The sequence below is a fragment of the Chlamydotis macqueenii genome, chromosome 21 (genome assembly GCF_036417535.1).
Source record: "Chlamydotis macqueenii isolate bChlMac1 chromosome 21, bChlMac1.mat, whole genome shotgun sequence".
Lineage (NCBI taxonomy): Eukaryota > Metazoa > Chordata > Aves > Otidiformes > Otididae > Chlamydotis > Chlamydotis macqueenii.
The window spans coordinates 7,420,989-7,435,351 of NC_141576.1; the positions used below are offsets into that span (position 1 = coordinate 7,420,989).

General features: G+C 44.5%; 1 protein-coding gene across 1 annotated transcript in view; it reads left to right on the top strand.

The window, feature by feature from the left end:
* Positions 1–14,363, top strand: part of TMCO4 (transmembrane and coiled-coil domains 4) — a 36,032-nt gene that overhangs the window by 18,476 nt on the left and 3,193 nt on the right. The window contains exons 11-12 of the mRNA XM_010123386.2: positions 2,192–2,309; positions 5,246–5,363. Of these exons, the coding sequence (XP_010121688.2) occupies positions 2,192–2,309; positions 5,246–5,363 (236 nt within the window). The remainder of the gene's footprint in view (positions 1–2,191; positions 2,310–5,245; positions 5,364–14,363) is intronic.

A 14,363-nucleotide genomic window follows, 5' to 3' on the forward strand; every position in this document is an offset into this window, starting at 1 on the left:
GGCTTAGTCATGCAGGCCTTTTGTATCCAGATGGCAGTGGCATTTCTGAGGACAAATAACTAATCATGGATTATCTAGTGAAACACCATGGCAGAGAGTCAAATTCTGTTACAAGAAAATACTCTTCTGCAAAGCAATTAAAAAACCTTAGGGATACTTCATCACAACTGACCTTGGAAGCCAGAGCTGAGTAGGTTTCCAGAAAATGACATTAATTATAGCAGAAGATGTAGTAACGACCTGTCAGAGACGAGTTACTACATGGGAAGATTATTGGGCTGATTTCTTCATCACGATTCCCAAGCATTTTAGGGAATTGTGAAGTGTAAACTAAGGAAAATTGATAATGTCTGAACCTGAACTGTGAAGCCAAACTGCACTCAACAGGAGTGAGGTGTCACACGTTACATATTTGTTTAATACTGATCACAGTTTCCTACAGGATTGTGTGTGTCACCAGTATCACCACTGCGTTATCGTCTCTGTGGTATGAGGTATGAGGAATGCCGCTGCCAAACTCTGCTGTGAAACGTGGTCCTTGGCATTGGATCCGTACAATGCCCAGAGAGCGCTGAATTCCACCACTGTTCTCTTTTCAGTCAGGACTAACATGATGCGATGTTTTCCTCTTTGCCTGGTGACTGGTTATGGCCTCTGCGTCAGATTTTATCTTCCACACCTTTTCTGGACAAATCATCTTATCAGTTTTTAGATTTTGCCCATCAGTAATTGCTTGGACTTTGTTTTTTTTTTTTTCATTTTCCTGCTGTGCAGACTTTGTTATTCTTCATCATATAAAAGATTTGCAAACTGTGAAATACATTTAACTTATCTAGAGCCTCAGCAACTATGTAGGCCAGTGATCTGTTCTCAGGTTTCCATTCCCCTCTATCAACATTCGAAGAAAATGAGTATTTTTCAGCCAAGGCTGAACATTTTTGCTCTGAGCAAGAAATAAGCTGTACAAAGGACTGGAGAAACAAAAGCTTCCAATACCTTGCCCAAATGTTCAGGATCCTGATGAATTAGCTGTTTGTTTATTCAGTTGGCTCACACTGTGGCCATGGAATTTAGTACATCGGTTGGAATGAGCTCCCCATTCACAAGGCTCTGGGTTTCTTTTTCATTGCACATGATTATGGGAACAGGACTTTATTGCTCACAGATTACACTAACAAAATCAAATTTCTTTTTGCTGTTCTCTGGATTGGTGCAAAATTTGCTTTGCAATAAAAAATAATACTGCAAGAGCTCTTCTGGATTGTTGTCAGGCACTGGGATTTACACTGCAGAGGAAGATGCAGGCACTGCAAGCAGCTCCCAGACTTTTACTGCTATTAGGGAAAGGAAATCAATTGATGCATATTTAAAAAGTCTGGCCAGGCAGCACCTCTCTGTCATAACTCGATGTGGTATGCAGTCATTCTTAATTTCACTTCCCTGTAAACTTCAGCATATGGTTCAGCTCAAATCTTGCGAACGCTGGGCTCCCACGGGTGGAGAGTATGGATTTGGCGTGCTGTGCCCACGAGTCCCCCAAGACATGTGCTGCTGTGCATTTCATTTAACTGCTATGGCATCAGGTGCTTGATCTCTCTTAGAAAGAAGATTTATGAATAGATATGAATATATTCCTCAGGAAAGTAGCATGGCTGCCCACTAATTCAATAATTATTTCTACTGAAATTCCCCAGCTGCAGCTGTCTGATAAGAAAGGGAGATCTCTTACGCTTAAAAGTCAACATTCCTTTTCAGCAAATCATGCCCTGGGCATTCAGGTTGAAGTACCCCTCAAGAAAATCAAACCAGTTTGATAGATTATCACTTTATCTTGGCAAATGCCTTCATTGCTGCTAGTTCCCAATCAACAGTAAGAATTTGGGGGTTTTGTGTTGTGTGTACAGGTCATGTTTGTCACAAAGGACTCTAAGGACTGGTTGTGGGAAACTTTTATCATGCTCCATGTATGACAGCGTTTGCCACTGTAAGGAAAGTCAGTCCCTTTCATGTTTCAAAGCTTAATAGTTCATCTCTGTGCAAACCCAGATCAATAATAGGTCTGTGGCAAGAACTTTCCACAGATTTGCTGTTTGAACTACATCTTTCTGGATAGAGGCCAGGCCAGTTCTGCCTCTTATATATTTTCTGATCCGTCTTCTAAGTCTGAGCTGTTCTGCTTTCATCTTAACAGATTCTCAAGGGATCATTGAAGATGTGGTCTTACTGGGAGCTCCAGTGGAAGGAGAAGCCAAGTACTGGAAAGCTATCACGAAAGTGGTGTCGGGCAGGATCATAAATGGTTATTGCAGGTCTGTACATCCTATGCTTCTTTATCCCAGTGTCACTCTGAGATGACTTTGTACATTTATCCTTTTAAAACATTTTGTAAGTCAATATATTTGTTCAGCTGGTGAGGACATTGATTCAGACAGCACCAGAGACAGCAGTGCCAGAGCCTCTTCCCTCCGGAGGTCTCTCCCTCAGATTAATTGGAGATGACAGGCTTCAGGAGACACTGGAAGGCTGTTCTGTCTCCAGCTCGCGGCTGTTTGCGATGCGTCGTTACACTGGAAGCCTGAGGTGCTCAATATATAGGTCCTGTTCATATGGTGGCACTGTTATATCACCCTGGCAGCTTAAAACTGGTCAGTGTGTTTGTGTGCACAATCTGACACATTCTAAGGCTCCTTTAAATCTCAGCTTTATGTTAAGGACTGTAAATACAGCCGTTAAGTTCACTGACAGTAGAAGAAGGTGAATTCAAATCTGTAAAAGCTTTGAGATACAATTTGCTAGGGGCTGCATATGGGGAACAAGATGGGAAAATTGCAACAGAAGGGGAAGAGCTCAAGCAAACTGACAGTCCACATTATATTTTGCTTACAAAGGAGGTGTAGCTGGAATAGCTGTAGTGAATTTACTAAGGATGTGAAAGAATAGAAAGGTTACCTTGAAACCAAATATCAGCCTTTTGAAACTGTGCAGACAGCTGCTATGCAGAGTTCTGAGAGCTGCAGGATGAGAGGAGGGAGATTCAGAGACAGGAAACAGCTGAAGGGATCTTATAAAAGCTGTTAAGGATTCAAGTGACAGTATCAAATCTAATGACTATGTATTGGAAGGTAATTGTAACAAGAATTAGAAGAGGGGAAATTAAAATGAAGGAATAAAGCAGGGAAGACTAAGAGCACAGGAAAATAAATTGCGAAATAACCAGGCAAGAAGATTAGCAAAGAACCTGTAACTGCATGTCAGGACAGCTTATAAAGCCGTGAGCCCTCCGGTCAAGGACAGCTGAAAATGCTGTTGGTACTTTCCATGCACATATCCGTGTGTATGCCTACATGCGTAGGGATGAGATGGGGAAGTATTGTATTACTGTGCATCTAACGTAGTGCATTCATTTACAGAGAAGAACTAAAGGAAAGAATTCAAAGCATTCAAGATTAAAACAACAAATTATTAATCCCATCTGGCAGTTAGGCTGAAAATTGTTGCCTTTGTCCTTTTTGGATTACAGGAGGTTTTATGGATGATGGATGTCCACACCAGTTACAGTATTTCTTCATGTGACACAAGGAAAAAGCAATTACTGCCTCCTTGGGAGTGCTTCTGTGTTCCTCCAAAAAATCATAAAAGATAGCGATTGTTGCATCACTGAATTTGCCCTGGCAAATATCATTCCTCCCTGTGCTATACAAAAATCAATTTCACTGCAAAAAGCTCAGTGTATTCATTTCCTATAATATTGAAAACAAAAGCAATCTTGTAGTTTCAAAGCCTGCATGTGCTGTGGGAATAAAATAGTATGTGTGTTTGTACCTCTGTGTGTGCAGTAATTTGGTTAGTGTCTGCTTTGGCAGGCACATGTCTGGAATGAAAAATGATGTAGAAAATGTAGCTTGTTGCTCACAAATAGAAGTCAGCAGGTGAGAATACCGTCAGGAAATATTCCACCACGCTGGTGGCTTTGCCCTCAGATGCTGAATTTGAGGGTTATTCAGTTAGGATGAGGGGCAGCCAGAGGAGGTAACTGAGAGATATGGAGAACTGATGTGAGGATATTAGATGTGAGAGAAGGATTATACAAACATTCCGAGGTAGGACCTCACCTGATTCTGATTTCTCTGGTCTCTCACTTTTACAAATTGTAGGCTCGTTCTGTCACTTCAGGAGTAACTCTATTTAGGTCAGATGAATTACATGGAATAAATCTCCTGCAAGATCAGATTTGGGCCCAATTTGTTGAGCTTCAGTCCAGTGTCGCTTGTGTCCTTCAACTTTGAAGTCTGAAAGGACATGGAGAGTGAAAGCCAGCTGTCAGAGCTGTCCCATCCGATTTCACAGCAGAGTTACAAATTCCTACCGGGAAACCTTAACCAAATTAATTAAACTCACTCAGCTTTTGAAAGAACCCATGCCTGAGCAGTGCGGATGCATTGCAAAGATTTTGCAGAGCTCTGCATAGACTCACAACTTCTAGCCTAGACAATTTTGGAGTGGACAGGAGCAGCCAGAAATGGTGACCTGAGCAGGTGCATTTCACCTGCTGCCATCACAGCTTATAAACACCACTTGCACCGAACTTAAATCTACTCTACAGAGTGAGGTGGCGTTTAGGAGCCTGGGCTTTATGCTGTTACTCAGCGCAGAAGAGGTTATGTATTTCCAAAGGACTCATCGCCTTCTCTCGTCATGCTACAGTCTACCCTAAAACTGTCACAGTGACTTATGACAATGCTTTACAGTGGGAACAAAGCTTCCTAGCTTTGTCATTGAAACCGTGTATTTATCCAGTACCTATAAATCAGAAGCTCTCCAAGGAGCTTCACAGTCGGTATTTATGTCAGCAGCATTGGTTATTGTGGGCCTCATCACGTTTACAGCTGTCTACAGGCTGGAGAACTTCTACCTATTAGTACGTTAAAAAGATTATGTGAATGTATTGCAATCTCTGAGCAAATACAGAAATAAATAGAAGGGTCAGATTTTTAAACATGCTGGACATAATGAGACTACGCCCATGAATCAGGATTAAATTCAGGCTTACAGTACTGTGTCCCAGGAACCTGCCCCGAATTCAGCAACGGCTGTGATTCCCACACCAGGCAAAGCTGCAGCTGGTCTTGGTCCAGACAGCACTGTGTTTCCCGGCCCTTCTGCTCTCCTTGTGGTCCGAGTAATCACATATTGTGTTGGTTTGGCAACAAGAGTTGTTCACGCGCTTCTTCTGCTCTGCTCCTAGGGGGGACTGGCTGCTGAGGTTCGTATACAGAACCTCTTCTGTCCAGATCAATGTTGCAGGCCTCCAGCCAGTCGACTTGGATGACAGGAGGATGGTAAACATGGACCTTTCGTCTGTAGTAAGTAGTACTACTTACATTCTCAGATCTTTCCGTCTGTCCTTTGCTCGCGGCACTGTAACCTCACACTCCTGGATTGGGGGAAGACGGGATACTGAAGAGGGCACCTCTGTGTACATCGTCCCTCTTTCCTTTCTTTGAGATAACTCTCATCTCAGACTTCACTGTAGGTTTTGTTGGCCCAGGCAGCGCTCAGTATTGAGCAAAATAATGAGAATTTGCCTCTCTTGTTGGATATGTTGGGGATTTTTTGGTTCTGAAATATCTCATACTGGAGAGAGAAAATGCCATTATTCTCCAAGACAGACCTTGCTGTCTTGCAAGCCCCGGATCAGCAGGTAGGTAGGATCAGCAGCTGGGAAACCTGGAGCTCACACACACAACTGTGGAGCAGGTGCAATCTGGAAATCTTATCTTGGTGGAGCCTTCGACACTCTTTAGGTCGTACATGGGCAAGTTCAGGGGCCTTGTACCTTGGTCCCCTGGGCTGCGTTGACACCATGGTGCAGGAATCGGTTTGTAATTACAGAAGCTCTGTGATGTCAATGGCTGGTTTGCTAGGTCCAGAGCTGTTTGGAGTGTAGGTCTCCAGGAAGCAGGAAGAGATACTCCTGTATGTCTGGTAGACATTGAGTTTCCTCAGAGCTATCTGGTGTCATTAGTGATAAGCCACTATATTACATGTCTTGCAATATTCGACTCAATTACCTTAAGCAAACTAATGATCTCATTGCTTTGTGTTTACTGATGAGCAAGCTCTTCCACAGAAAACCATGCAGAAGTCAGCTTGTGTATTCGTATTCACGGTAATCTTGGACATGCAGTCTTGGATTTTTTGTGCTCAGCACAAAGCTCAGGATACAGCCACTGTTATTGTTCCTGCTGTGATTTCTCCTGGATGTCCTCACAAGCTGGTAGGGATCGTCAGCGTTGCTCTGAGCCAAAGGCACTTTTAAACGCTTTCAGATTTTTTAGAGCACCAGCCTGCTGAGCCTATAAATACCCAACTGTTACCAGCTCATTTCATTCATTATAACTGAGCTATGTACAGCCCTTGCCAGAAAACACAGGGCTTAATGCTATGCAGATAAAATAGAGACTTTGCAGAACAAAATGTAGCCTTTTCAGAAGGAAGTGGTACGGTAGAGGCTTTTAGACAGGGTCCAGCACTGTAGCTGTTCTTCTATCTTTGCGTCTTACTGGCTTGCCTTGGTTAGCATTTCCATGTGCTCCCACATCCATTTTTTCACTGTCCCCAGAGCTGCCATTAGTCGCTTGCGAGCAGTGACATCTGTTGCAGGCGTGAAAAGAAAAATGGCCAAAGATGTCACGCCGTGGTGGCACTGGGGTGACTTTTCCTGTTAGTTCAGTCCGTGTTACTCTGCTCTCTCTGACTTCTCTGCAGAGACCCTCTTTATGTTGGCTTTCTGCTTCCTGAACTTTGAAACCCCCTGGAGTCCTGCAGATTTTATCCGCCCGGCTCGCAGCAGCCTCTCCGTTTTCCCCCAGAGGAGCAGTATTTACATTTCAGCTAAATGTGTAATGGTTGCAGAGCTGCTATCTGCTAATCTTCTATTGTTGTGCATCTGTATCCACGCTGCGTGATGCCAACAGACAATCCCAGCGCTGTTCTCATTTCAGAAAAAGCTGACACTTTCGCTTGCTTAATCTTACTGCAGAGCACTGGGGGGAAAAAAGAGCAAAGCCCGCGGGGGAAAAACCTACACTAAGTAGGTGTCATTCTCTTGATCCATTTTCCAAACCATGGAGCTTTATGAAAAGAAATACAGTGCATTCTGATGAACATTTTTAAAGTAAAAGGAGAAAGAATGGGTAAGGAAATCTTCAGGGACAGTAATTTTTAAAGTGGCAAGAAAGCAAAGAGGGATTTTGTTGCAAATACAGTGCAGTAACATAACAGAAATATACAGAGATGTATTTTCCTAATGAGGACCAGCTCCATCCCTGCAGATGCCCTTGCTGGAGGTCTCCGTGAGTCTCCTGCCAGGAATAAGAAAGGACAAGCTGTGATAGAAGAATAAAGCATCGATGATGCAAAGGTGCTCAGTGTGCAAATACAGTAGGCAGCCTCAGTATTTTAGGCATCGCCCAGTCCATCCGTGTTGAAAACTGGCCTGGCTCCACAGGGCTTGGTTCTCTTTGCTGTGGTAGCATCCGAATCCTCAGAGGAGTGGAGGAGTAAGAGACCTCAGTATAAACAGGATTTCACCTCCGAGGCATTTATTGCTTGTCTCTCTTGGTTCATATGTTTTTTATCTGACTGTCAGTAAAAAAAAACTGAGAGAAAAATGTCCTCCCACTCAGCAAATGCAGTTATAAAAGCCTTCCTAATGTTACAATGGGATTGATTTATTCAGTAGATTTATTTGACAGCACCTGTTACAGAGCCCAAGGAAGTAATTGAGCTGTAGTGTATTAGATTGATTGCTGTTTGTTCAAATGGGATGTTGTAGGTTACATTTTGCATTAGTGTGAATATTGCAGAAGTGCTCAGAGTCAGAACGTAGGCAGAGCATTTTCAGAGGCTCACAAGTCAAGAAGGGAGCTTAAGTTTCTCTGGGCAGTTGTACCGCAGCAGAAACAGGGGTGAACTTGCCAGCTTGGGGACATTAGGAAGCAAGGCTGGAAGTCCAGCAGAGAGCCTGGATGGATCGTGATAATTATTGCGCAAGCCAGTATTGTTCTCTCGTTAGTCCAATGAGAAAATTGTCTTTCTTAAAGATCTTTTAGACCGTGTTTAAGTTTTGCATCGAGTTTAAAACTCCTTCCTTTCCCATGCTTTCAATGGCAGCTAAATTCTCCTTTTCTTATTCTTGTATATATACCCGTTCTCTGGATGGCAGCTGCCTACCTGCTGCTGGTGCTCACAAATTCCCGGAAAGGCAGCACCAACTGGGAGCAAACCCCTCCTTATTTAAGCTGCTGGAGCGCCAGAGCTGTGCTCTCCACAGCCCACAGACTAAAGACGCGGTACTCTCATCTCTAGGGCAGTCATTGCAATGGTGCAGAGAAAACACGCCGATGCATTTCACAGCCATGTCCCCCTGCAGCATCTCTGCGCAGCGGAAGGAAAAACAGCAGAGCAGCTGCTTAGAGCAATCTGTATCACACACCAGCATACCTCTGCTTTTTCCTGCTGAGGTACCTCAAAAGCTTTCTACCTCTTCTTTTCTTTGTTGCTGTACCTGAGCGGCAGGAAAGCTCTTTTATGGCAATGATTAAAAGCCAGGAATAACTGGTCTCTCTTTCCAAAAGCTCTCTCAGAAGAGGGGCCCAGTATTCCCATTATGAGGGAAGGCAAACAGATGCCATGCAGCCTGGGCTTCAGCCAGGCAGCTACACAGTGTACAGGAATACCAGAGGCAGACGAAAAGTCTGGATTTTGTGAAATCCAACTGATTTGGTACTTCTGCGAGTCAGGGTTTTTTCCCAAAATGCATTAAACTGTGGGTTTTTTTCCTCGCTATTCCCAAGACTTGCAGCAAACAATGAGTTGTGGTTATGAAATGAGGATTAATTAAGAACCCTGGGGAGTTCAAAAGGTTGCCTATGTCTCATGACACCTTGGTTTCACTTGTTCCAAATGAGCAGTGCCACCTCCCATGGTGACAGGTATTAACAAGATCAGATGAGCAACAGCCAGGAGCAGAACCTGGCTTCAGGCAGGGTCTCGAAGGAGCTTTTGCAGAACCTTCTCTCACATCTGGGGGATGTGCAGGTCTCTGTGGAAACAAGTCTATTTGCCTGCTAGGCTGCAAGGTCACAGGGATTATTTCTTCTTCTTCCTATGTCCCTGCAACCCTGGAGTTGTCAGTGGCTTCATTTTCCGTGACCCTTCTTGCTGTTGATTTGAGAGCTCCGAGAATCATGCACTAAATACATCTTAAATATGTTTTTCCCTTTGGCATGCAAACAGAGTGTGCTGGCAATATCAATATGTTAGAACAGAGGAAGGAACTGAAAAAGCTTTTCCAAAAAAGTGCAAATGGAGCCATTGATGTGCAGTTTGTGTTTGTTCTCGCTTTGTGGCAGACAAAAAACTCAAAGGCTGGTATCCCTCCTTGCTTCAACACAGATGCATTGCTTCATCCTGATGTCCTCTTTGGAAGGCTGAGGACATTTAGCTGCTTCTAAAAGGCAGAGAGAACCGTTTTATAGTGTTCTTTGGAGCCTTTATTTCGAAAGGCTGGTGCCAAAATTCACATGCGCGCTGCCACTCAGAAGCAGCGTGGTGCCATAACAGTGTGGCCTTCCTGCAGGTTTATAGAAGGAATTTTCCCGTTTCCTCCATTGTGCCTGGAGCACGTGTGTGTCGTTTCACGGTGGGTTTCCACAATATCTGTTTGAGCCTGTACAGTGTTCGGACACCCCAGCTCACCTGGGCAAAGCTGAATTCCTGGTACTGCATGCCTCTCCTGCAGAAAAGCTGAGATTACCAAGTGCCACATTTTAGAAAGATTCACAGGTAGTTTATGTTTACATCTAATAGAATTCAACATACAAAATCTGCTATTCCGTTTGAGTAACCAGCAAAGTTTTGATACGATGACACCTTTCTCCCATGAAGCGTAACAATTTGCATCAGTTATCACCTTTTCTAGATTTTCTCTTACACTTTACACATTAGAGCACCTTGCATTTGAAAATGGGACTGTTCTTGCGAAGCCAGACGTTGCAGACTCCATTCATGACAGGTTTGCAGGGAACAGGTTTGGAGCTGTTGACTTTGCAAGCAGCTATCCCGATCACACAGCCCTCACTCGAGCAGAACTGCCAGCAAAAGCAGCGGGAGTTTTCCCTGCGTCGTGTTAATGATGTTTGGTTCTGCGAGAGTGGCTACACAAAGCACAGTAAGGTGAGTTAAGGACGGAGAATTTCGCTTTCTGGTTCCTGTCTTATTTTGGAACATGAACACTAATTCTCTCTAATTTTTGTGTTCAGTTTTGAGCTTCACTTCTAACCTCTTCAGCTAACACAGAAAGAAAACTCAGTTGCAACACCCAATTAAAGGCGTTAATCAGGGGGAAGACCGACTTAGCTGACACACCGTGCGCGTGAGGTTTTCTCCTGTAGCAGTTTCAGCAAATGTGTTTGAGATCCTGCAATTACAACACCATGTGTTACTGATACTTGCTGAATGTTGCTGAAATACCACGAAGCTTGTCGCTGCCTGCTGCCCCAGTGGCACTAGGTTAAGGTAAGGTCTTAAATTTGCTGCAGATTCTGGTGTGATGGATTTGTAGGAGATCACATTGCTAAGGAGGGACGTTGCACTAATCCATAGCTGTTGACATTTCCCAAATGCCCAACATTTCTTGCCCAGGTACATTATTACCATCAACTCGTAAAGGAGGTTAAGGGAAGAATAAGCTGAGAACAGGTCATTGTCCCCAAAGAAGGCAAAAATTCCCTCAGTTAACCAGAAGTGATTTTGTTTCCTGGAGTGGAGCTGAGACGTGGTTTGACAGTCGCCGAGATGGTAATGTTTCAGCTGCCACATCTTGCATATTCCTGGAGCAAGATGGGGGGAGGAAGGGTGGTCGGTCCCTTGTGGTGTTACAGAGGAGTTGCCCTCTGCTGCAGGCAGGTGCTATGATATCATCCTGCATCTCATCTCAGTGTTTTCATTTAAAAACTGGACTCTTGAAAATAGCAGGTATTTTGGGTCACTCGTGGACCGCTGTAGTTTATAATGTCAGATAGCTGGATCCCCTAAGCTATTTTTAGGAACTTTCCAGTTTGATATATCAATCCAGTCTTTATTTTGGGGGATCTCTTTTCCCCTGAGGCCCAAGAGATTATGTTCAAATTATTCCCCAGTGTTAATTACATGCACAGTTTATGCTAGGCCTTTTAAAACATTCTTTATACCATCTAATTTAAATAATTTCCACTTGGATTAGCACCAAAAAATAAGTATCTGATTATAGCCACCTTAGAAGTGAGTGGCATGTTTTGCAACTTCGATCTAGCTGGAAAGACTCTGGAGTGTTCAGACACCAAGCTCATAGCTACAGAAAAGAACCGATTCCACTGTTGGCAGTTGTCAGTGAGAGCATCGGCATAAAGACAGTCAACAGCAGCTCCGCAAACAGCTGAAAAATTCATGGGAGTGGCTGTTGCCTCCAGCTGGCTGGCTCAGTGCGTGGAGGGCATTACCTGTCAGGTAAATTGAGAGAAAAGCTGGCAGAGTTTTTCAGCAGTGGATGGCAAAAAAAAAATGATGTTTACACGGAATCATCAACATCGACACATTCCCACAAAACCTACCAGAGCTGGATGGAAAAAGTCCTTGGAAACAGTTATTGCATTGGTGTGAAATTGGCCCGAGCGCTGTCTGAGGGCAGCAGCCCTCTGTTACCATCCCAGAGGTGAGAATGACCTGATCAATAAGTTGTGGCTGAAAGATGATTGCATCTAGAAATTACAGTCTTGCTCAAGAAATGTCGCTGTAATTAAAGGACAGCTTTTACTGATGAAGTTAGTTTTTAAACGAGAGGAAAGATAAGAATTGAGCAACTTATGCTATTCACAAGACCTGTAATTGTGCGAGGGGATGATTTAGAAGCAAAGCCCATTAGCTCAGCTGAATCACGCTGCAGTCTTTATTCCATCAGTTTTTCAGAGCAGAAATAGAAACATTAAAGAGGAATAATGCAAATGACATTGACACTATTTTCAAAATAAATTCAGCTCCATAAAGTTTTCCTCAAATATATTTTTGTTAGCTTCTCCTCTGCGGGAAGCCGGGACCTCTGCCACCCAGGATACACCTGTAGCGCAAAGGAGGATTTGCCGCAGATGCTGAATTCACAGTTTAAAATAAATCCATTTAAATTCCAGCTTCTGAATTAGTGGACATGATCACTGCCCTCACTTTTGGAAAACATTGTTTCCTAAGAACTCAAACAGAAGAATTTTACTTCTGTTTTAATGCAGCCACAGCCTCTTTCAAGGTTCATTTCATGTTCTTCTGGTTCTCGCTATGGGAACCCGCTCTGCCACTGGCTTTTGCCGGGTCCAGCCATATTCCCCTGCCTGGGCAGCGTTAGGTCTTTGCCGTAAGCTTTCAGAAAACTGTGGAGAACAGAGAGGACATGTTCTGCCAGGCCGAATGCCCTCTATCATGCAAGACGTACCCCGCACTCTGCGTTAAGGCTTACGCTGACACGTGGGGGTAACTCTGACCAGAGGAGCCTGCCAGCGTGGCAGAGATGACTGCATTTAGAGTGATAAACTGGCAGCGCTTGGGAGTCCTGTAATCAATTAGTCTTTGCCACCATCTGGAAGAGGAGGGCTGCACGGGTTTTGAGCCGTTATCCAGAACTGAGGATTTTTGGAAAGCAATAGTGGCATTTGAGTTCCTTCCCTTGGTTACCAATGCTACCCCAAAACTAGCTGGCCATTTATTTCAGAGCGCAGCGTTGCACTCCAGTTCTCTTCCTGAACGACGAATTCACTGCCGCTTTTGGAAATGGGCGAGTAAACCCAAGAGCTGAACTGGCAATAACAAAAGCTGCTGAGCTGGCTCTACTGAGATATGCTGCTGGAGGCAGTTTGCATTTCACTGCGTGTGTACACAAAGTGTCTGACACACCAGTGGGAGGAAAGGGCTGCTGAAAAGTGAGGTGAGATTGTTATCTGACCTTCAAAAAAACTGCAGCTCGCTCTGTTAACTCTTTTCACCCCACTGAAAATACCATTTTCTATTAAAATAGATAGTATTTGTCAAAAGGGAATCCTGAAACTGAAGCTCTGGAGAGGTGTTTTAACTTGAGGGTGTCTTTTTTTTCTGCATGATAAAGTTGCTCTTTGTATGGGTCGGGCTCAAAAAAGTCAGAGGTGAAATTCTCAGCCGTATGAATGACCCGCACTCCTGTGACTGGCAGAGGGTACCCACACATCTTCCGCCCACACTGCACGCCCCCCTTGCTCCGCAGTAGTTCTCTGTGAATCCATAGGATGTTCGGGCAAGGAGAGCAGGAGGAAGGCACAGCCCAGCTGCTCTGTGCTTTATGTCTCCCTGCAGCAGAGAGGCCAAGGGACTTTCAGCCGAGCTCTTGCAAGTTACACAGCCCTGCAAAGCAAACAGCTTCGTACACAGCACCTCCTTTCTCCCAAGTCTCTGCCCACCACTGGGCAGGCTCCCCGAGCATCCCCTCTGGGCTCTGGGGTGCACCTTGCATTTCTGTAGCTCAAAACCTGAGAGAAGTTGGGATTCTTCCTCCATCCTAAAGAGGTGATCTTCATGGACGGATCCTGTGTTGGTGCTTTGTTCTTTCCCAGCACTGGGGAAAACCAACGGCAAAGGCAGTTGACTGGAGCCGTGGGGATCGCACCAGTTTACCGCTAATGGAGAGCACTGCGTGGTAACTGCAGATTGATTCCGCTCTCATTTCTTCTCAGATAGGCTGATCTCTGTCCCCTGTCCCTCTCCACCCAGAACTGCTGTCATTGGTACGGGGAGCAGTGTCCGTGCTCACAGCTGCCGTGGTACAGCCAGCACCAGCAGGCTCGCTGCAGGCGCGGGGGTGACGCTGTTTGTTGTCAAAGCTCCCCTAAATTGAACTGTGTTTTTATGACACCGTAACCAGAGGCACTTATCGTACCAAATAAAAAGACTCCCATTTGAATTTAATAGATGCAGCTGATTATGCTCAATGACATTTTGGACACTTTGGGGTGGATTTGAACTTGAAAACCTTTCCAGACTTACTGAACTGACCGCTCCGTCCACCTGAGCAATGCTGTTATCTGCCGTCCTCTGGAGATCTTCCTGCGTGGTGCTGTAGTCCTGAGCAGAATTAGTGATCCTGGCCGCTGGCTTGTGTTTTCCAAGGAGTCAAAGCGACCATAAAATCAGGTACAACAGGGGAGAAGCCACCTGAACCTACCCACTGTCTACCTGATAGACCTACTCCGCTGCTTTCATTTCCTTATAACAAGCATAAATATTATTTGCTGTGGTGACAAGAACAC